Here is a 23271-nt window from a genome sequence, read left to right as displayed (position 1 = left end):
AGTTCATACAGACTTAGTTAGAAGTGAGATGTAATAAAAAAGCTGTGTATTCACTCTTTGAAAAATCACTATCCTTTAAGGTGTTGAGGTTGAGCACAAAATTAAACTTTAAAAAAAGTAAAGACTCCAATGTTTTCGGTATATTGCTTGTAAGTTTTCCAGAGATTATTAAGATGGGAATTGTTGAAAGTTACAATCAATACAACTCTACATAAAATCTCCCTGTGACTTATACTTTAATACTAACAAATTGTGAAGAACTTTACCTGTTGCTAAATAAATGGGGTGGTTCCTTGCTGGACTCCATGCCTGGACGGCTGTTCGCTCAATTTCCTTTAACTTCATTTTCTAGGCTCTAGAAGAAATTTCACACAGTGGTTAAAATAGCCAGATAAAGTCAACATGAAAATAATTGCACCAGTGACAAAATATGCCCCTTACCAAGGTATCACAAGAACAAATTTCTCTCAATAGAGAGAAGCTACTTGCTACTTCCTGAAGCAGTGAATACTGTTTTACTGGAGTGAATTAGAGTATTCTAGAATTAATGAAAATAAAACACATTTCCATCTGTCTGATCCTATATTTTCTTCCATATATAGCACTCTCTTTTTCGTATATCCCAATTACATGAGAGTAGGAGAGTTTCAGAAAAAGGAAGGTGATGTAAATTAAACAACGTGCTCAAGTCTTCAGTCCAGGCTGTTTTAAATCAGCTGCAGAAATTAATACGAACAAATGTGTTTGCAAAGTACTAATTGCTCTCTCCATGGACAACCTGATGTCAGTACAAATACAGGCAAAAAGGGAACAGAAGAAATCTCAGGGCAGGCTAAACTCCAAGCAGAAAAGTAACGTGGCAACAGAAAACAAAGTGCAATGTTATCATGTGCCAATTCAGCTAATGTACTTTGTTCTCGCTCCTCTCAGATGCAAAAGTAAAAAAATATCGTTTGACTTTCTCCTTAAGGTTGTAAATGGTAGGAAAAGGTGAGAAGAAGTGATCCAGAAGTATCTTCTGCGTTTCAATCTCAGCTCTGACAACAATTCTTTTTATTTACTCTAGATAGATCAATTGACACCGGTAAAACACAAGAACACAACTTCCCCGTGTCACTGGACAGAGGTAAGTTAGGCAATAACGTAGCAGGTTAACTGAAAATCAAACATCAACAGCAGGCAGCCAGGAGGCTGCAAAACTGAATATAAATACAAAATATTGTTCCACTTGGATCCCATTTTTGCTGAGGAGGAAGCATCCAGCACCTCTCCACCCCAGACTGTGCCCAGGCCTTCTAGGCATGTCAGCAATGTAAGTGATGTGCAGACATATCACTCACAGGCTAGTGGAGTCATAACTGCTCTCATGAGCAGTTCCCAAACCTTTCGAGCTTGGCTGCAGTGCAGTCTTTTCACTCTAGCTGATCAGAGCTGCTAACTACACACTCAGATTATATCATGCTGAAGAAAGTAAAACTGTCAGCAGGCAGCACAGCAAAACACTCTTGCTTGCCAGCTCGCTGTGATTAACCTCTCCTGGTGACTTGACACTGTTTGTGTTAGCTGGGCTGGTGGTTAAACAATAGTCTGCATTCCCTGGCCCTCTCTTCACATGCAGGGCTACAAGTGTCAGTGCTTCCAAGTTTGGCCTTACTCAGGCCAGAGTACAGATGGGTATTCATAACCAGGTTCACAAAGGCATCTTGCTCTGGCCAGCTCACTGTTTGGTCAAACTACCCCCCAAAAAACCCACCCAGATTCGAAAAAGCATTCTGTCATCTTGTGGCTGATACAAAGCTATGGCCTCCTGAGACCCACACAAGAGGAAATCTGATCAGTGTTACTTATTGGGCTTGGACCTCCTGGCTAATAGCTCCACACCCTTTTTAGGGTTTCCTTTCCACCACAGTCAGAAGATACGGGCATCCTCTCTCTCCCCCATGCACTATCAGAATATGCTGTTTGATTAGAATTTATCTAATGCTTTTTAGTATTAAATCTGTACCAGTATCTCTCAAAGCTTAAACTGCCCACTGATATTCTCACATTAACCTTATCCCAAATTAGCTAAAGCCCAGAGGAATCTGAACAGAATGCTTGTACAATAAAACAAATGCAACTATTTACTTGTGTAGCCCAGGAACACAGGTGGAAAGGTCACCTCCTCATCATGGTAACAGACCTCTAAAGCTTCCTTTTGTGTATTCTAGCACACCCTTTGCAGGGTAGTCGTTAGAGCTCCATCACATTCTGTCTGCCTAGATGCTCCAGTGCCCACTCATCTGTCTCCCATACTAGTGCAGCAACACTGTTCAGGTCTCCTCTATCAGCAGGGGGGAATGAAAAGGTGAACCTGCTAGCAATAGCCTACTGCACCAGGCACTGCCTGACTCCACTGATGCGGGGGAGCAGGACAGCTGGTGTGTTCCTCACCAGTCCCTTTCTCACCTGCTCCTCCTCCAGCTACAATGCATCAGCTGGAGGAGCTGAGCTGGCTGTACATACAGGCCTCAAGAGAGCAACTTCCCTGCAAACATTATTAGACAATGGCCATGAGATCTCTTCCCTCTAGTAAATTAACTGGTAAGGAAACAATGAAGAGTGCAACCATCACAAACTTAGCTAGGTGAATGGTACAAGCTCCCACTTCTCACCCTCTATGCTGGACTGACTGCACGGCTGGCACAATTTGCACTTAACACACAGAGACACGCCACAAAAATGTGCAGGATAGTATTGACCAATTGCCTAGTTTTTCTCATCAACAGAGTATTTTGCACAAGAAGGTTAATATTACTGTTCTCTTTCCACAGACTTCAGTCAAGACATAACATGAAGATAAAGTGTCTTGGCTGTGGTAGCTCACCTAGACATGGAAAGTAAACAAGGCACCAGTGGTTCAGTTGCAACAGAACAGCTGTAGAAGTGCAGGATCACAGGTACTGAACAGGTACACTGCGTTCCTGGTCCCCAAGGCCAAGCAGCAGTAGGGCCAACAGACTCAAGAAGGCCCACAGGAGATGCATAAAAAGGCAAAAGATGACAGTATCACACCATCTCTTCAGCATCCCCTGTCAGTTCAGCTCCATTGCAGCAGCATCTCCTCCTTAAATCAGAGGGCTCTGAGTTTGGAAGGGAAGAAAAAAGAAAAAACAAACAAACAAACAAAAGAAGCCTGATTTGAGTCTTATTCTTCGAGAAGTGATGCTTTTATACACTGTGCACGTCAAGACTCACGGTCCTTAAAGCAGGAAAAAGCCCTTCTTTAGCTACCTCTTGTGGCTGCCTGAGAAAAAAACACAAGCAGTGAGCGCTTCCACGGCAGAACTTTTACGGAGAGCCTGCCACCTGCTGCCATCTCCCAAAAAAGCACTTCAGACTTCTGAAAAAGCTCATGCTTTTCTCAGGTCTTCTAATTAATTAATCACGACAATTGCGCCTACTCCTCCTTCTACAGACATCCGATTACAGACCTAACGTATTAACGAACCTTGGCCCCAAGGGGAGTCGCAGGACAGAAGCAGCGTATCCCCGCAGCCTCCCCCGCCGTGATTTCCTGCAAAGAGTCTTTAAAAGGTAACACTGCAAAGCAAAACCCAGCGGGTCAGAGCGCTCCCCACCACTGGGAAATGGAGAGCACACAGCTGAACAGCAAAGAGTAAAAGTACGCGTTCTCAAATCGTGATGGACCACGCAGACAATGCTGACAGAGGCAAAAATTCATCACCTACGCTAACTCGAAATATTTGTGGCTTTACAGTACATTGTGAAAGACCGTGGGTGTTGTATCAACTAATCGACCCTCAAAGCTATCATGATAATCCTCTCTGACATCACCCTAGCAAAGCCTTCTCTCTTGCACCACCCAAATACCGTCAATCAGAAATCTCCTCCTACTGACCTTCCCAGCCCTCCTCCTGCCACCGGGCACCCAATCATTCCTCTTCAAAAAGTTCCTGCTCATACTGGGCTTGACAGTCTGATCCCCCTTAGCTAAAAGTGAAACTTGGGCAGAACAGAGAGGACTTGTCCAAGGTCACCCAGGTGACAAGCAGCCACCCTACAAATTCAAAAAGGCCCCTCAGCCATGACACAATGGTTAAGACAACATCCTACAATCTTCACACCCCACAATTTTTGTCCTGTCCCTTCCCTTTGCGCTGAGCAGACGCTCTTTTTTCGCAGCTCCCCGGTACCCCACAGCCAGGCTGTTCTCATGAGTGCTTATTATAAACCCCGATTAACGAGGGCAGAAGGCACAGGCACTAATCTCAACTAATCGCTGGTGGTTGCAAGGCGGGGTTGTTACAGGGTAGGGCTCAGCACATCGCTCCGTGACAGCTCCCACGGCACACAAACTCCTTGTGCTCTGAGCCCTTTCCAAAGCCATTGCCGAGTGCCGCAGCCCTGTACCGGCGGGAGTGCGTACTCGCGTCCGCCAGCTGGCTCTGCACAACCGCGTTACACTGAGAGACGGTGAAGAAGAGGGAAGGTCCCGGAAAAAATCATGACAGCTCCTGACACCGGGAGCCACCAAACAGGCTCTGGACTACGCCAGAGGCCTCTCCGCGGCACAGGTCAAACAGCCCGGCCCCGCCAGGCGCTACCGCCTGCCGCTGCGGAACCTGCCCCCGGCACGGGGGGAAGCGAGCTCCGGGGCTGCCGAGGCACGGACGGAGCCCCAGGACCCGCAGACAGAGCTGGCACGGCGACACCGGGGCAGGCAGGGCAGGGCAGCAAAGCCCTGGCGGGTGGGGACGGTGACGAGGGGCCCGGCGGGACGGGGGCGCGGCAGGCGGGGCTGGGCCGGCCCTGTCCGCGGTGGCGGGGCTGGGGGCCGGGGCAGCAGCAGCCGCTGGCACCAGGCGGAGCGGCGGGGAGGGGAAGGCGGGCGCTGCCCTTACCGGGTCGCTGGCTGTCCCGAGCGGCTCCCGCAGCTGAGCCCTCGCGACGGTGGCCGCCGGGAGCCGAAAAGCCCCCGCCCGCGAAATGCCGCCCGCGGCCCCGCCCCCGCGGCGCCGGAAGGAGCGCGTGCTGCCCGCCCCACCGCGCCTGCGCAGCTGCGGCCACAGCCGCCTCAGCGGGGCGGGATCCGCCGCCGCAGGCACAGGGACGGGAGCCCGTCGCCGTGCGGGGCCGGGCCTGTGCCCCTCAGGTGTGTCCCGGAAGCGTGCGGGGGACTCACAGGCCTTGCTGACAAGGTGCGGGGTGTCTCTGGCTCCACCGCGGCACCACGACCGGGACCCCGCGCGGGGCTCCCAAGACAAGAGGCTCTCTGACACCTTTTCTGCTTTTTGAGATACTTGAATTTGCTCCATCCACTGCTCTGAAGTGATCCAGGCTGTAGGACAAGGGCCGCCCCTCAGAACTTTGCCTCAGTACAAATTCAAGCCATCCTGGGAGGGCAGGCAGCAAGGAAAGGCACAGGGCCTAGGAATATATTTTCCTAAAAACATCACAGTTGCCAGAAAAACAAACCAACCAACACAAACCAACCCAATACAGAAAGGCCCAGACCTCCCTCCCTTCCCTGCCTCTCATTTTGAGAAAAAAAATTGCCTATGCTACAAACCCCATTTTTAAGGGTTTCTGAGCCATATTCTCAGTCAAACCCATGATGCCTTCCCCATGAAGAAAAACATCACCAAGTTACCGGTTAGATCCAGACAGGGTGTGAAGCTGCCCAAAGAGGCAGCATATGACACCTGGGCAGGGCAGCCGCGAGGCGTGTGCCAGTCAGCTGGATGGGCCCCAACCTGCCTCTGCAACTGCTGCGCTGTAATTTTACACACACCGAGATAAGGTTCCTATTGCTGCCCTGATCGTTTTCATTGTACTTGAAGGTTCTTACAACTGTCACAACATTGTATGTAGCACTGTCACACAGCTGCTGGGGAATGCTAATTCTTACTCAAGCATCCCTAAGGAGCATTTTCTCCTGCCAACCACTTTGTAACACAATTCAGTTTCAAGGTCTCCATAGCTCAAAAAAAATACTTTAAGCCTTCTGGGGTTAGAACATCATTGTCCATAACTTAAATGTAAGCATTTCTGTAAGTAGAAGAGGACAGCTTCCAAAAGCCAGAAGGAATAGTGATCGCTCAGCACCTCCAAAGAAGTTAGTTTTATTTACACACAAGTATTTGTATGTCCCAGCATTCAATCATGTAATTCCCTTGAACATACACCCTTATAGAAACACAGAGATCAAGCTGTCTTTTAGAATCTGGGCTTAAAAACCTTTATAGAATGAAAAATCATGAATCACTGTCTTCATATATCTGCTTCTCTTAAAGCACAAAGCTATGAGTCATGACAGTGTGTTGAGAGCAGGGCACAGCACCCCATTCCTAGGAGCACCCAGAGGAGCCCAAGTCTTTATCTGTCCATCATCCTGCAGCCAGACAGCGGGATCTAACACAGCACAGGGGAGCTGAGGGAACTTTCATTGCAAATCAGTGCTCAAGGTACTGTCTCCTCCAGCAACAAGAGGAAAAAATAACGTAACGAGAAGAGTGGAGCTGGAAAAATCTAGGAGGTTACTAAAATTGCACATGTAACTGTCCCAAACACACTGCTGCTGAAGCTATAGGAGGTCCTAGACCCACAGTTTGCAGAAAGACAGGCAGGCTTCATGGGTCAGACAGAACTCCAGCCCTGATGGATGAGCTCAGGCCATACAGGAGCAGCTTGGGCATCTGTGCTCTTGGACAAAAGTGCAAGCACAACAGAACAGGTCTGGCCAGAGCTCACTAGCCTTTTTCTATCACTGCTGTTTACAGTCTCTGTGCCTTGCTAGTGCTCCCTACCGGTTGTGCAGGCTGTACTGAAGAGGTCATCTAGACCAGGAAGAGACCAAGGCCAAATCCCAGTAAAGACAGACAGTTAACCCCACTGTATGAGACTCTCAAGCCCTGGTACTCGCCAGTCTGATTCTGTCATTTCACATGAAATGATGACACTTGTCCAACTCTAAGCAGCACCTGCAGTAAGCCACTTGGTAACAAGCAGCATCTCCTACATAAACAGGCTTAGCCAAGCAATGTTTGTGCACAGGGTACATAAACTAGCAGCAGTCCTAGGACTACACTCAGAACTTTGCCCCACAGGCATTAGCTTGTTTAGAAAAATGGCAAAGGTCATTCAATTTCATTGACATTGCTCAGCCCTCTGAAACCAACACAAGACAACTAGCACAGTAGGTATCATCAATATATTTCACTGTAGTTAGTGGCTGAACATTGAAGAACAAGCATTAACATATGCCACAGTGAACACTAGAGAAGATGCCATCCCCAGCAGAAACAGGAGAAACACGGCACTTCCAACAACTTTCAGATTTCATAGTGCGTCACCACTGGTGGCTCTTTATTGGGGTCTCCTCCTCTCTCCAGATACAGGTCATTGAAGGGATATTGCTTCGGTCCCTACAAGGAGAGATAAAGAGTGGCAAATTCACCAAGCAGCTTAAAGAGTCGAGGAAAGTGTCTCATCCCATCTCACCCCCACCCAAATCAAGGCTTACAACTAAAATTTCTATTTCTTAAGCGCTTCAGCGGGAATAGTAGAGTACAAGGAAAGTAAATTCAGAGATAGATTTCTTTGTACAAATACAGGTCCTTTAACAGAAACATCAAGGTGGTCTTGCATTTCATCTTGACCAACAGTTTGTCTCACAGCATCAGGATAATATACTGCAGAAGCTGTCTATGTATTCAGATGTATTTTTCAGAAGTATATTCCAAACAACCCAGATCATGAGATAACTAAAAATACAGGGCAAGAGAAGAGATAAACATCTCCCTCATGCAGATGCCCACAGGGGAGAATATCTAGACCAAAAAAGGGATACTGCAAGAAGCATAACTTAAAATTAGTTCCCTGTGAACAGGAACTCCTCACTATGGAACAGAACCTGTGAGCCCAGCCAGTCAGCAGAACAACTCAGGCTGGATGAGGTCCCAGGACATCCCTTGTCCCAGCCCCTGCCAGCAGCAAGGTTTTGCATTCACACTCATCACTTAGCTTCAAAGTTACTCTTCTGGGCATCACCAGTGACAATAAGCAAAGCTACTTCTCTTCCCTTTGCCCCAGTGTGTCACTCACCACAGGCCTGTAAGATGGATAGAGCTCTCCAAGACCAAACATGATCAGCATGGTACTCAAAAAGATAAGGAAGTGTCTGCGCATGATGTGCCAGGGAACTGGAGTGGGGGATGTATCAACACGGTTCCGAATATACATGTCAAAGTCCCAATGCATCTAAAGAACAAAGGAAAATGGCTGCACATTTACCAACAGTGCTCACGCTGCTTTTAAGAAGGAAAAAAATGCTTTACAACATTTACAAAACTGCCAGAAGCTGCTTCATCTCCACCTGGGAAGTGGCTCGAAGGAGATGAGTGATCTACCTACAGTCACTGCAAGTTGTCACTTACACAAACTCAGGACTCCAAACTCCCTCCTATGTTTATACCAGGCAATACGCTTAATTGTAGAACAGCAGCAGTTTTTATTCATATATATATATATATCATCACTCCACGTTCAATTTGTTCCCCAGCACTGTTGAAAAGGCATGGTATAAACTGGTACCTGCATTTATGGAAGTTCAGTCACACACTCAAATAGAAGCAGCAGTGTTACTTCAAGCGAAGAAGCAACTACCTGCCACTTGGAAGCTGGTACCTCAAAACAGATAGAGCACCTGCCACTGTTACTCTATGGCAAATGCAGGGCTGGTAGCAAGCAGAAGGGCATTTAAGCTTCTGCCTTGGGAGTATACATAGGGAAGAGTCCCAAGCGTGTCCTGCCTATAGTCTGCAATCACATTAATGAGAGCAGGGACTCATTAATTTGTAGCTCAAGTACTGCCTCTAGCTCCCCAGCTGTTCTCTTTGGACACAGCTGTTTGCTGTCAAACCCAGAGAGCCAGTCTGAGCAGAATCCAGTTGCCTGAACATAGGAATCTGCTGACATTTGGGCTGACCCCCCTGTCACTGCCAACCCCGTGTGCAAGGGCACCAACACAGGCCTTCCTGTACCAAACACCACAATAACACAGAATCACCACAGGGTTTTTTCACATGCCTCTACAATCATTACAACATGCACTTCAAACCTTACCATGGTACACATGCTATGATGTTCTTGCATGTTTACACTATGATATATTACATACACATGCTTACATAACCTCTGCTTTCATTGATGAGATCTCAATTCAATTACCAAATTCAGTAATCACAGTTAGATTGCAGTCATTCATAGAAAGACCATGCACTAACTGAAAAGTTAGTCCTGATGAGGAGTTTGAGGAACTTAAGATTTTGAAAGCTGACATAAGTGCTCTATTCATTCGTTTTTCTTAAGGATATCTTGCAAAGTTTCTTCAGAGAAACCTCCTTATTTGTATTCTATCCCAGAACAACCCGTGAGTAATAGCACAGCAATAGCTACTTCCATTGTACTAAGAGGACTTTACTCAAATAATGGCTTCTTTGCTAAGTGATTCTGAACTAAGCTCTCATACTAACTCAGAACAAGCAAAGAAAATGGATGAGATTTTCCTGTTCTCACAGAGAAACTTAAGTCTGTAAAATCTCCCTCCTCATATATGAGGTGAACATTCCTCAGCACCTTCAAAATATTTACCCTGATGGCCACAGTCTCAGTTTCCCTCCAACTGACTGTCCCTGCTTGCACAAGCAACACACACCTGCGCTTGACAATGCAGTTACACAAGCAACTAAAAAGAAACCACTAACAAGATATGCATGTTAGTTTTCAGTGACAGTAGCATTGTAGTCATAATAAAAAGTGCTACTAGCATTCCTACCGGCTGTCCCCAGTTATGCCTCATGTCCTGCTGGTCCCACTGGTACCAAGGGTCTCTCTCATGAAGAGACTTATCAGGGAGCTTGGGATAGTCACCATACCTGTGAGAAACAGACAAAAGCCCAAACACACAAGAAATCTGTATTTATTTAGATACATTTTGTATGCGACACTATAGGATAGTCCAATGGAAATCTAAGATTTAAACATTACTTTGTTTTTATAGCTACTACATATATAGATTTTTTTTAAAATGCATACATGTCACTAGCACAATCATCACCTTGATATCAGTAATTGCAACAGAGATCCTGAAAGTGGCCTTTTGAGGCTATGCTTGCTGGATGAAAATGCAAGCTTAACTGAAATACAGAACTCTAGTTGTCTAGCACTTTGCACATCTCAAAGTATTCCCCAACTTTTAAGCATCTGAAGTCTGTATTCCAGAGATGGCATTTGGTTCATCCCTCTTAGCCCTGCCTTACAACAGCATACAAAGCCTGTCATACATTCTATTCACACAGGCCTCCAACTCGTTCCATTAATTCCTGTTTTAAAACACAGACGTGTGCCTTCAGAGCTCTAAGCTCACTGCATAGCATCACCGGGCGTTCGCCAGAGACTGCCAGCATGCGGGACCACCCCACAGGGCCGGAGGCGCTGGCCTTGGCCGCCTCCCCGCTGCAGCGCCACGGGACCCCCAGCTCACCCGAAGCCGTCGTCGGGGTAGGGCTCGTAGTCCTCCACCCGCATGTTGTACTTCTTGGCGGCAGCTGCCCGCTCCTCCGGCGTCCGCGGGTACGGCCCGGGCAGCAAGTCCTTGGACATTTCCGAGGCTGGCGGGAGAGCAGCAAGGCCGGGTGGGCGCGGGCCCCGCCGGCAGACGCAGCCGGGCCGGGGAGGTCACGCCGCCCTCACAGCCCGGCCCCGGAGTCCCCAGCCCGCCTCCCCCAGGACACCCGCCCGCCGCCGGCCGATGCCCCTCCGCTCCGGCCTCCCCGCTCACCCGCCCGCGCCCCCGGAGGCGCCGCCACGGCCCGCGCCACCCACAGCCGGGCAGCCGCCCGCTGCCAAAGGACACGGCGAAGCCCGGCAGCCGCCATCGCCTCCAGCGCGCAGGCGCGGCCGACGGTGGCCGGTAGGGACCAAGCGCCGGGGCGGGGCGGGGCCAGCGCGGGGGCGGGGCGGCCCCAGGCACCGCCTGCGCTCCGAGGTACAAGCCCCCCGGCCAGGGCATTAATTAATCAGCTGCTGTTCCGGTAATACTGACATAAAAGCTAATGGAGGGAAAGGGCATCAGTGCGGTATTTCGCTCTGGCTGTCGCAGTCTGGAGCGGGGTGATGGGAATTGATGGCAGGTGTTAGGTCCAGACGCGGGGCAGCCAGGTCAATGCTCCATTGGGCGAGTGCCACGGTTGGCAGCGCTATGCAAATTGCCTTCTTTGTATCAGTACCGGTATTATTAATGTTAATACCCAAAGGTAATCGTCTTATCTCTGTGGAGCCAGGGGAACATGAACAGCTGAAACGGCATGTTAATTTAGTGATGCTATTCTTCAAATGTAAGCAATATATTATTGTAGATAAAATCAATATGAACATTAATGGATTTTGCAGTTTACTTCATTATGTAAACTCTGTAGTAGTTGAACTCATTTTCCTTCAGTTATTCACATCAACCATAATGGGTAATGTCTCTATAACAATCTACATTATAAACCTCTGCGGATCAAAAACTATCATGGACCATTTGTCATTAAAGTCATTCCTTCTAATAACAACATTAATTGTAAACCTACTAATTGAATGAAGATAGCAGTAAACCACAAAAATATATGTGATGCTTAACATGCTTGAGGTGGGGACACTGTTGCAGGCTAGAATGGGATCCTTTCACTCATCCCAAAGAAAGGCCTCGTTGTGTTGTTTTAGGGACAGTGTCTTAATTTAGCCAACTCCTTTACAACTGAGTATGCAATGAAGTTAGCGTGTAAATTAGTTATTTAATAAAGTTACTAACTCAGAGCCCAGCCCTCTGCTACAGAGGCTGCTGGTGTTTTCCATGGAGCAGCACTGGGTGCCTGTCCCACCCCTGCAGTACATGGAGCTTTGGGGACAGCAGCGTCATGCTGGAAGTGGGAACCTTGGGCTCTTGGCAGCGGCCTCGGTCTGAGCTCAGAGCTTGCTGTAGGCTTGGGTTGTGGTCAGCTGCTCCGTATAACAGCTCTTCACTGCTGGCTATTTACTTCCTAAGCACCCAAATATGCTTCCAAGTACGTTGTAAAAATTTTCTTAGCCGGTACAGGAGTAGTGCTGTAGATTTAAAGGGTGGGAGGGTGCTCATTTTCTTAGAACTAATTATATTAATAAATTTTGGAATAGCAGAGGAAAACAGATTTCATTATTCTCATGAAGGCAAAGCTTTATACAGCTGGAACAGAAAATTCATCCACCATAAGGTGAAAACCATTGAATACTAGAGATGGAAATTTTCTGAAGAGCTGGTGCCTCCTGCGACACTCATTCTTAAAAACGAGCAATCACCATTCTTGCTGCTTCCAGATTAAAAGCAAAATGTAGGCTTTTTCTCATCAATAGCTCCAGCCCCAGGCATGCAGTTCATGAAGTCTTGCTAAAATGATGTAGCCGCATGATGTCCGTTCGTCATCAAAAAGTGGATGTTAGTTACAGTGAGCTGCAGAACGTATTTCTTCTTGTAGCAAGTGTTAATCCAGCCTCTGGTTTCAAGCCACGAACCACAGCTGTACGTTCTCTGTGGCCGGCCCCTGGGCATGGCGGTTCGTGGTTCCCCCAGGGCCGGGCGGCGGAGCAGCGGCGCTCCCGGGGAAGGGCCCCCGGCTGCGGGCACACAGGGTGGCGGGGCCCGGGGCCGCGAAGGCCAGCATGAGGCTTCACAGACGCTCCCGTCCCCCTTCTGCCGTGGGTTTTCTCCCGCGGGGGCTCCCAGCTCCCACGGACGTTCCCAAAAGAGGTGTGAAAGGCAGCGGGGAGCAGAGGCCGCCCCAGCCTCCCCCCGCGCGGGGCCGCTGCTCGGCGCTGCTGCCGCTCCCGCCTGCCCTCTCCATGGTGCTCCCTGCGCTTCTCCCCTGCGCCCTTCACTTCCGGCGTTGCCACGGGCGGGAAACTTCCGCTTCCGACTTTCTGGTTCCGGGCTCTCCGGTGGAGGCGGCGATGGCGGCGGCTTCCTCGGCGGCGGGCGCGGGGCCCGGCTGGAGCGACTCCCAGTTCCGTCGTTACTCCTTCGAGACGCGGCCCATCCCGCGGCTCAGCCACAGCGACCCCCGCGCCGAGGAGCTCATCGAGAACGAGGTGCGCTGGGCAGCGGCGGCCCAGGGGCTGCGGCGGGGCTGGGAGGCTCCGCTCCGCTCCGCTCCGCTGCGGTGCCAGGCCGGGCAGAGCGGGGCCCACGGAGCGGGGTGCGGGGCTCTCCCGGGTCCTGCTGCCGTCCCGGCTGCTCTGCCCGCCGGGCCCCTCCGCGCGGGGCCGATTGTTGCCGCCGCCCCGTCCCTCTCAGCTGTAGCGGACGTTTCTTTTCGGCGCCGCGGTGTTGAGTCGTGAAATTTACAGGAAACGTTTGGTTTAAGTGCTCTGTTGTGTGGATGAAGATCGTGGAAATGTGTGAAACCACGGGCAGGTGTTGGTTGTTTTCTAAGCGAGAGCGGCCACAGTCGTGAAGGTTGCCTTGCAGTGGCAGGTTTTGTATTAGTTCTGGACAAGCTCAATCTAGTTTTGGTAAGATTGCTAGTGTAGTGATGTTTTGGTTGGTTGGTTGGTTGGTTGTTTTGTTGGTTGTTTTTTTGTGTGTGTGTGTGTGTTTTGTTTGTTTGTTTGTTTTATAAAGCCTGCAAGAAAGGGCATCTTATATGCACAACTTGGAAACACAGCAGATATCATTCTTGTCTAGGTTGCCTACTATTTATAGGTGAGGAGACAGGTGGACCTTTGTCTTCCTTTTGTAATGGTTTTTGGTTTGGTGTAGAAAAGAGAGGGTAGTGTCAGTTTTTTAATGACTGAAGGTTATCTGTGATCCATTAAGAAAATATGTGAGTGCTGTTTCTGGATTCAGAGGTATCATTCTGCCAGTATTGACCCCTTCATAGCTGAGGTTGGAAGTGACCAGACAGAACCTGCTGTGTCTCTTTGCTACATGGCAGGATCAAGTAGGCCTAAAACTGTTCCTAGCTGATGCGTGTCTAACCTCGTGTTACAGATTAGCTGAGTAGATAGTGGAATCTGTCCCATTGATACCAGGAGCTTGCTGTAGGAGCAAGCCACCACTTTTCTTAAAACTTCCCATCAAGTTTTGCTTGTTTTCCTCCCTCGAACAAGGTATGTGATTACTCTAAATGCCTTTTCTAATTCCCTGTTTTCAAAAAGAGCTTGTGTGGTTGCAATAATGGATATGATCATTCTCAGGTTCAAGAGGTCCTTCAATCAATAAACTTCCTGTTTCTCTCCAGGAGCCAGTGGTGCTGACAGATACAAATCTGGTTTATCCTGCTCTGAAATGGGACCTGGACTACCTCCAGGAAAACATTGGCAATGGGGACTTCTCAGTGTACAGTGCCAGCACACACAAGTTTTTGTATTATGATGAGAAGAAGATGGCCAATTTTAAGAATTTCAAACCCAAGTCTAGCAGGGAAGAGATGAAGTTTTCTGAGTTTGTGGACAGACTCAAAGAAATACAACAAAAAGGGAGTGCGGAGCGGTAAGTGATACACAGAGGTGTCTCTGATTCTGCAGGTCTAAGTAGGAAGTAAGTTTCTCTCCAGTCAGTGATGATTAAAACCTCTCAAACTTTTCATTTTTTTATCACCCTGCTTTTCCTACAGGGCTGCTACTTGACAGCAGCCTTGTTACCTGATCAAAAAGTCATACCATTAGTTAACTGTTCACATTGTCTGCAGAGACCTTTTGTTTGTGTTTTGTTTGTTTTTTTTTTTTTGTTCCTCTGATCCTCTATGTCTAAATATAAGTGTGGCTTTAAAGTAACTTGGTGCTGAAATGCACTGGGTTTCCTGAGCCCTTTTCTGCCCTCACGCACTTCTAGCATAAGAGGTAACTCATTGTAGATGAGTTTGAGTGGTGACATTTATCTGGGGATTATGCATGAGTGAGTTTGATGTTTGATAGTAGCCAGTCTGTTTGCAGTTTCCTCTTCCTGCACTGTGAGGGAGTTGTTCTTGCTCTAAAATTCTCTTTTTACCTTTTGATTGTTGAAGCAGAACTAAATTCTGTTCCTTTCTCTACTGGGAAATCTTTCAGCAAAGTTTGGGGACTTTTTGAAACCATTTCTTTTCATGGGTGTTCATGGTGTGTGATGTTAGAACAGAATCTCTAGGAGTTATGTCTCTTTGTTTTTGAATCTATTTAAAGAGATACAAAGATAAGTCTTTATGTTCATGACAAAGCTTAATACTTGATTTCTGCTTGTCTCTGGGAAAATACAGGCTATATCTGCAGCAAACCCTGAATGACACAGTTGGAAGAAAGATTGTGGTGGATTTCCTTGGCTTCAACTGGAACTGGATTAACAAACAGCAAGGGAAACGTGGCTGGGGTCAGCTCACTTCTAACTTGCTTCTTATTGGCATGGAAGGTAAGCAGGTTCCTCTGGCTGGAGGAGAAAGGGAGAAGATTTGCTCAGCAGTTGTGTATTTCAGTTCCAGAAGGTCTTTCAAATGTTTTTTTCCACTAGTTTCTAAGTGTTTCTTCAGAGCAGGCAGTTTAAAGCTTTAGGGCGGGAAGGGACTGTTGTCACAACTTAACTTGGTTTGTAGAGAGGAAACAACCAAAGGAATAGCCTGTGTTTCCCCAAGGCTGTACTGTAAGTGCCTGGATGTAATCTTCTTGTGGAAAGGCTCTGTGTGAGGTATGGTAGGTGCTGATAGGGCAGTGTTTTCAGTAATTGCTAATCATATTCTGAGACCTGTTTATTGTTGGAATGATTCAGATGCTGTAAATTTAAAATGCTCAGAGTCTGCAGATTTAAAATGCAAAAGGGTTTGCAAGTTAAGCAAAGTTAGTCTTCTGGACTTTTCTTAGCATGCACAATGTCTTCCCAGGAGGAAACGCTGATTATTCTGTGAAACATTTGTTCTTATTTGAGCTGGTACACTGGGGAGGAATTCTTTCAATTAAGAGTTGAATTTCTTCTTGGAAGGTTAGAGGGCACTGCAGAACTTGAAGATGGATAAATCCTAAAAATATCTGGATAGAGTGGAATTCAAAATCCATGTGGAGACTGACTCATAGTCAGGTGCCTTAGAAGACAGAGGTACTACTACACTGTTGACAAGGAGAGCATTCCAGTAGAAAGTAATCTCAAAAACTGGGCAAGGAACATACACGGTTTTGTGAAGTGTGATGGCCTATAATCAGTGTGGCTGTCACATCCAATTATAATTGTCCACTTATTTGGCAATTCATGGCTGTTCAGTTCTGACAGCAAATGGCTTTTCCTATTTACAACAAGTCATACGCAACTTGTGCTAGTTTGCCTCTTGTTTTACTTGCTGAGACATATAAAAACTTCATATAAAAGCACCGTACTGACACATCCATAGAGGTCATAATATGATTACTGAAATCCTGTTACCAACAGGTTACGCACAAGAACCAAGGCATTGCCTTGAACCAGTGTGTGTGCTAGAAAAGGGTCTGTTTTTACAGGAGCACGTGATTGTACCTTTAAATAAATTTAAATACCTTTAAATAAAACATTATGGGGTTAACTGTTATCTTAATTCTCTTTAGTAAAAATATATTTAAAGAGCAGGCTCAAAGAATAATCTCTGAATTGGCAAACAGCCTGAAAAACATAGTTATGAGGGATACAAAACGACCTACTGTATTTAAATATTTGATTAAATTTAAGATCTAGTGGTGACAGTCAAGCTTCATAATTGTTAATCAGACTGAAGAGGCACTGTTGGGAGCTTCAATGACAAAGAGATTTGTTTACTTATTTTCTTGCAAAACTACTAGGACTTTTTTCAAAATCAGACTGTTAGACTTATTTTCTCTAGACAAATAATTTTTGAAAGTCCATTCCACAGCTTGTCATCTAAACAGAGTGTTTTATGAAAAAGCTTCCCATCAACATTCACTATCTGCTGTTCATGGAAACAAGCTGGGAATCTTAATCCTGTAGAGCATAAGTTGCTGAATATGGATTTAGAATGGATTTTAAGTGGGACAGCAACTGCTCAATAAAGGCTGACTGATACAGTGATCAGTTTGTAACATTCCTGCGGTCATTTTCCTTGTTTAGTTTTCTGAATATGTGAGAGTGTATTTATTGTCCTTAGCATAAAATATAACTTGCTTCTGTCTTTCAAACCTGTGTATGAGAGTGTCTTGATTATCATCTTTTCTCTCTCCGTAGGGAATGTGACACCAGCTCATTATGATGAGCAGCAGAACTTCTTTGCTCAGATTAAGGGCTACAAGAGGTGTATCCTGTTCCCTCCTGATCAGTTTGAATGCCTCTACCCTTATCCTGTGCACCATCCATGCGACAGACAGAGTCAGGTGAGAGTGGCAGATCTATTCTCTGCTTCATGCCAAAAGAGGGCTTTTATGAAGACGCTTGGTGGAGGAAGCTACACTGGATACTGCTTGCTGAGCTTTTGCAAAACCTGTGTTCAGGTCTGTTAAGTGAGAACTGAGAACAGATAGAAGGACTGGTGTTTCTGTTTGTGTCTTGTCCTGACTTGCAAGTGCTATAAACATCCAGCACAACTGGCCTGCAGTTGCTGCCTTCTCTGTTCTGTTTCATCGATCACTTGCTCAAACACAGATTTGCTGAGAGAAAAATGACAGGACTCCTGTTGAAGTTGGTGGTATTTTGTGGGGAGCTGCAAGGACCTTGCAGTGGTTTTAAGACACAAATAGGAGCATAAAAGCCATATAGGGAAGATCAGGATGATTTGATGCGGAGAACCAATAATGAGGATGGTCGCTGCAGGAAGTTGTTCTGAATTTCTTAATGTTTTCTTCTGTTAGGTGGACTTTGACAATCCTGACTATGAGAAGTTTCCAAACTTCCGAAGTGTGGTTGGCTATGAGACGGTGGTGGGTCCGGGGGATGTGCTGTACATACCTATGTACTGGTAAGGAGCATGGTGAGACTGCACAGTGACCAGCAAAGAGAGGTTTAAAGGTCTTCTGCTTCAAGTTTTGGGTTGGCTCTTAAGAGAATTTTGTTTTGACTTCTTCAGCAAGTGTGATATTTTCTGTGATATCTTGAGCCAATCTGCCTCTCCTTCCTGTCTGTTGGATGGGAGTGGTAGTTCTCCCTGACACTACGTTATTGTGTGAGTACTCCACTAATGTGTATGAGAAAAGGATCTGTATCTAAATAAGGAGAGCTTTCTGGAAGTTCTGAGGTCTAGATGATGGAGGGATAGGGCAAGGCCTGTCTAGTGCTGTCTGAACTCATCCATCCAAGATATTTCACTGTAAACTACAGCCATAGTTTCTTTTTTTTCTTTTTTTCTTTTTTTTTTTCCTTTTTTTTTTTCCTTTTTTTTTTTTTTTTGTGTGTGGTTTCCATGCAGGTGGCATCACATTGAGTCTCTCCTGAACGGGGGGATTACCATCACTGTGAACTTCTGGTACAAGGTGAGTACAAGCACCTTCCTGCGCAGCTTGGATAGCTCTATCCCAGAGGATTTTTTTTTTTTCAGGTAGAGATGTATCGGCACCTGTTGTCAGTATGAGAACTTCATTGCACTGAATCGTTTGCTTTAAAGCTGAAAGCTACTTTCTCCTTTTTGAGTGGTGCATGAAGAACTGTGTGGCTGGGAGAAGGTGGAATTATCTGCCAATTTGGGATGCATGCAATGAGCTATTTTTGATATTTCAGGGTGCCCCAACCCCTAAGAGAATTGAATATCCATTAAAGGCTCATCAGAAAGTGGCCATAATGAGGAACATTGAGAAGATGTTGGGAGAAGCCTTAGGAAATCCACAAGAGGTACAAAAAAGAACCATATAGTCACTGCTGTTGAAATAGTTATAGCTTGATGCAGAACTCGAGATGCCAACTATTTGGCTCTGCAGGTGTCACAGTGAGGGTAGGAGAAAGCAAGCTTGCTCTGTTGCTGTGAATGGTTCTTCCTGCTGTCTTCAGAAGGTCCTTTGGCTACAAAAAGGCAAGCTCTTTAATTTATCATTCTGGAGAGGACCACTACAAACAATGGAGTAATTGTTCTTGGATGTTGGGGAAGGTGTACTTTGGCTTTGGGCACTGCTAGGGAAGTGTTGCTCCCAAACTCTCCTCAACCTTCTGCAGCCCACTATGTGCCAAAAAAATGAAACTGTTTTACCTGTTGAATCCAAATCTCTTAAATAAGAGAAGTATCTTCTATTAAGTTGTGTGCTTCCCCCTTAATGCACACCTTAGTAATTTCTGAATTCCTTGCAATTTTCACCAACTGTTATTTCAAACAAACAGATTGAAGTAATAAGAATATGCTTTTGAGGCTCTCCTGCTGATCTGAAAGTGTAAATACTGGATGTGAATGGTCTGTAACCCTTACCATTGTGCAGAACCTGCTTTTTAGCACACTTAAGTGGGATCGTGCTTCTCCCCTGAGATTATCTTACTGCTGTAGCATGCTGAACTTCTCTCAGTGACCACCAAGTGCTGAGAAATGTGAGTGGTCTTAACTGAAAACAAAACATTAGCAAAATCATCAGTCCTGTCCTTCCTTCCAAGTGACCCCAAAGACCAGAGGGCATTCAGTGAATAAGAATGTTCTTTCTCTACCCTGAAAAAAAGCAACCTGAGGACTGTTGGCTCCTTTTAGTAATATCTACTGAGAAATCACAAATCTAGGCTGAGAAGTGAAAAAGTTTCAAACTACTACTATGAATGCAATGGTGTGGTGACAACTGAAGTTGGATATTGGCAGAGAACCCTGCAATTTTGATAGAGTATTTGAAGATGTGCTCAAGGGTGCCCTAGTGTTTTATCTAGAAAATACTTTGAAACTGGTTCGATGTACCTCAGCTCAGTTTGTGTGCTGACACCCCCTGCCCCGGGGCGGTCAGCTGATAAGGTGTTGTGATGCAGAGGGAGTAGGCTTTGCAGCTGCCATTTCTGTGTAACTGTCCCAGCTAACAATCTGTTTTTGCTTTCAACAGGTGGGTCCCTTGTTGAATATGATGATTAAGGGGCGGTATGACTAATGCCTGACTGCCCCAGGTGGCTGATGTTGGAGCTGCTTTGTTCACAAGCAACGGAAGATACTGAGCGCTAGTATTGCACGCAGCACTTAACAGACTGATGGGTTGCGTAGCCCATCCCTGCCCCACTACAATAAAGGGGGCTACTGGAACTGCAAAACCGTTAGTACCCCATTCATCCTCCACTGTCATCTAACCAAACCTCCTGAGAAAGAGTCTGCACTTATTGGAAGCTGGATTCATGCTCACTAACTTGATTTTTGTCCCTCTGCCCTGTTTGCCACAAGGAGCAGGGCTTCTGGCACGTAGATGTGTCACTTCAGGATTTTCAGGCATTTGAAGACAAGCTTGGAGGAGAACCAGGAGTGATCTTGTTTCTTTGGCCTCCTGGCTGGGTTTATGTGTTGGTGCCTGCAGTGGATATAAGATGGGAAGTGACAGGTTTCACAGTCCTCTGTTGTTAGGGGACCTGTCCACACTCAACTCTGGCACCTATTTGTGTAATGGAAATGAGCATGTGAGATGGCCTGTGTGTGATGAGCAACTGGACAAATGATGCAACTTCAACTTAAGACATTTATGCTTTGGACTTAGTACAGGGTAGAGACCAGAGTCAATTAATCTAGAGTGTGAGTACCAAATCCTCTGTTCCCCAAACAACATCTGTGTTGTAGGAATCTAGATAAACCTCCTTTCTGACAGCTCTCTCTGGGGAGCGAAGGCTTCTCTCCCCCTCTTGTGAAGCTGCAGTGTGGTTAAAAGGGGATGTAGCATTATGAAGGGAGATGCATAAATGCCAGGGCACTCTCCAAGTCTTGAATGATGAAGCCACATTTTTAAATGAAATTCCCCCAGGGGTGCCAAGCTAGACTGTCGAAATGCAGTGTCAGATAGGTACAGAGCCTACTTGCTCCCCACCAGGGGTGCTGGCTCCTCGGACTAACATGGGAAAGTGCCCTTTTTTACTGAAACTGCAAGAACTCAAGTGTGTGTGGCTGTGCACAGGTGCGCATGTTTGTGTGATGTTGTGTGGCTCCTGTCCATCAGTTAAATCCATGCCAGTGTGTGGTTCCCTTCCTTGTACAGTCATGTTAAAGAGGTCAGGGCTTTCTGCTTAAAAGTGGTTACGTTTATCTTGATCCTTTTTGTGTTCTGGGACTTGACATGGCAGGCTGGTAAGTGACAAGACCAGGTCACAGGAACCAGACAAGCCTCTGTTGAAGAGTCCTCAGCAAGCACCCTGAAAAATGATTTTGCTTTCTTTCTCCTCCTCTTCCATATGAAAGCTTTAGGCTCATATGGAGGCTAACTTCTTGTTCCCTGAGGAGTGCTGCACCCTGCTTTGGGGGATGGTGCAAAGGTCCTGTGTATTTGATGCGGTTGTAATAGATCCCAAGAGCTAGAGGTGGGAAAAGCTGTTTCATAGCCTGTATATCTCATCCCAGAGAATAGTGAGGGATTTGTTCTGTTGAGACTTGGCAGTGTTTTCCCTGTTGTTCTTCAGGGTGTGTTCTGACACGGGTTTCTGATAAAAGTGTTGAGGACGTGCCACTCAAGAAGTTCTCTGTCTTTGGCCTCAGGTCCCATCGTTTGTTGGGACAGCTCATGCACCACTTGCAGTGAGCTTGTCTTGTACAAAGGTGAAGGGCTTCTCAAGCAGGAGGTCCCGGGGCTAGTTTTCTGGCTGCTTTGTAGGTCAGAGGAAATGAAGTGTAATTGGTAGCTGCAGGGTCCTTGTTTAAGAAATATATCTGTGTCACTGAGTAGTCTGACTGCCATGTTACTTGTTGCAGACTCTCCAGAGCTGTGGTTAGATCCAGACGAAGGTCGCTCAACTGGATACTTAGCAATGCTCAGCCTTTGGGCAGGTGGGGAAGCAGGCTAAGCTTCTGACTCTGGCCAAAAGCAAGGCCTTCCCAGGAATCCTGGGCACATGCCCTTGGTTGAAAGATGCTCAAATGAAATCCCATCTCTGTGCTATTTATTCAGCACATGGTAATCTCCAGTACTAGTTGTTAGACACCATCAACTCTTGAAGCTCAGGGTGGGAGTTCATATCCCATGTGGAGAGAGAATGGTACTTAGAGAACTTTAGGATCCTTTTTTTTTCTTTATTTGCCAAAGGTCTAACTTTCAAAGTGTCTGAACAGGTTTTGCTGCACTTGACTTTGTGAAAGCTCATTTACAATGCACTGATGGACTGACTCCCCCCCTTCCCTTTTCACCTTGTGCTTTCAATGCCCCTTGCCATGGTCTTGGGAAGCTGTGTGTGTTCTCTGCTGGGGGTGTGTGTGCAGGGGGTGGGGTGTGACAAACACACGGTACCTTCTGAAGTGTAGTTCTTAAATACAACCAATGTTGAACAACAGAACTGTGTGGCTTTTACTTTGTGAGTTTCTGTCTGGGAGAGCTGTATAAGGAGATGTGCATATAAAGCTACCTTTTAGTCTTTCTAGTAACTCCACTTGGGTTCTTCACTGGTGAAAGCTGCTGGTCTCCAGAACTGCCTTCAAAACAGCAACACCAACTGTACTATTGTGTCTCTTCACAGCTTTCCTCATACTACTTCTGTAAGTCTGAAAGGAAAGCTGGGGATAAGATGGTATCCTTGAACCCTGTTCAACAAGAAGTGTTCATGGGGAAGGAGGGAATTCTCCTCCCTACTTACCTAAGTGGTGTCACCATGCTCTGGTCACTGATGGGATGACGGAGCAAACTACACTATTAGGTCTAAAGAGATCTATCAGTTGCTTACCCTTTGGGATAGCTTGTCCTCCATTTGGTGGTTTATCCGATACATGCTTGGGTCAAGCAGATTTTCAAAGGAGGCTTCCTGTATGTACTTCTGCTGTATGTTAGCAGCCTTGGGTGGTAGAGTCCTCTCTACCTAATAAAAGACACAGGTTATTTTATGGTAATATTAACTACAGCAGTTTTGGCATCTAACCATCAGTGAAATGTTGGCTAAATCTGAACAAATATCTAATGTGTAGTAAAATAGGAAGAGTTGAATAGAGATTAGGGATGTTGGGGTGATGGGGAGAGAGAGAAAGAGATGACTGGCTGAACCTGGGGTATCAGAACTGGCATTCTCTCCTCACACCCTCAGGGGATAAAGCAGGTCCAAGGTGAAGCCAGCAGGTCAGGATCAGGGCCAGGGCAGAGGTGATACGAGACACAGCTGTCTCACAGCTGGGACAATCCAAGACAGGGGAA

General features: G+C 46.5%; 3 protein-coding genes across 5 annotated transcripts in view; 1 reads left to right on the top strand and 2 right to left on the bottom strand.

The window, feature by feature from the left end:
* The window catches only part of SEC31B (SEC31 homolog B, COPII coat complex component), a 33768-nt gene extending 28787 nt beyond the window's left edge, over positions 1-4981 (bottom strand). For 2 of the 3 annotated variants that reach the window (XM_080347945.1, XM_080347947.1), the window contains exons 1-2: positions 2867-2985; positions 267-355 (exon numbers count right to left, since the gene is read on the bottom strand). In XM_080347945.1, coding sequence (XP_080204071.1) covers positions 267-345 — 79 coding nt within the window. In that variant the 5' untranslated portion in view covers positions 346-355; positions 2867-2985. Of the gene's footprint in view, positions 1-266; positions 356-2866; positions 2986-4904 lie in introns of those variants that run through there. The other variant, XM_080347946.1, reaches the window with a different exon arrangement.
* A 2217-nt stretch (positions 4982-7198) lies between these two features.
* On the bottom strand, positions 7199-10945 carry NDUFB8 (NADH:ubiquinone oxidoreductase subunit B8). Its single transcript, XM_080347503.1, has 5 exons — positions 10844-10945; positions 10547-10673; positions 9839-9938; positions 8107-8262; positions 7199-7427 (listed from the first exon to the last, which is right to left on the bottom strand). The coding sequence occupies exons 1-5, from the start codon at positions 10938-10940 to the stop codon at positions 7335-7337; spliced, it is 573 nt and encodes a 190-aa protein (XP_080203629.1). The 5' UTR covers positions 10941-10945; the 3' UTR covers positions 7199-7334.
* Positions 10946-13014: 2069 nt separating this feature from the next.
* HIF1AN (hypoxia inducible factor 1 subunit alpha inhibitor) lies at positions 13015-22377 on the top strand. Its single transcript, XM_080348116.1, has 8 exons — positions 13015-13167; positions 14319-14569; positions 15312-15460; positions 17249-17394; positions 17869-17975; positions 18423-18486; positions 18731-18841; positions 20014-22377. Exons 1-8 carry the CDS (start codon positions 13030-13032, stop codon positions 20056-20058), a joined length of 1011 nt encoding a protein of 336 aa, XP_080204242.1. The 5' UTR covers positions 13015-13029; the 3' UTR covers positions 20059-22377.
* Positions 22378-23271: the final 894 nt, after the last annotated feature.

The sequence above is a fragment of the Nesoenas mayeri genome, assembly GCF_963082525.1.
Source record: "Nesoenas mayeri genome assembly, chromosome: 7".
Lineage (NCBI taxonomy): Eukaryota > Metazoa > Chordata > Aves > Columbiformes > Columbidae > Nesoenas > Nesoenas mayeri.
This window is presented reverse-complemented; position numbering and strand designations above follow the sequence as displayed.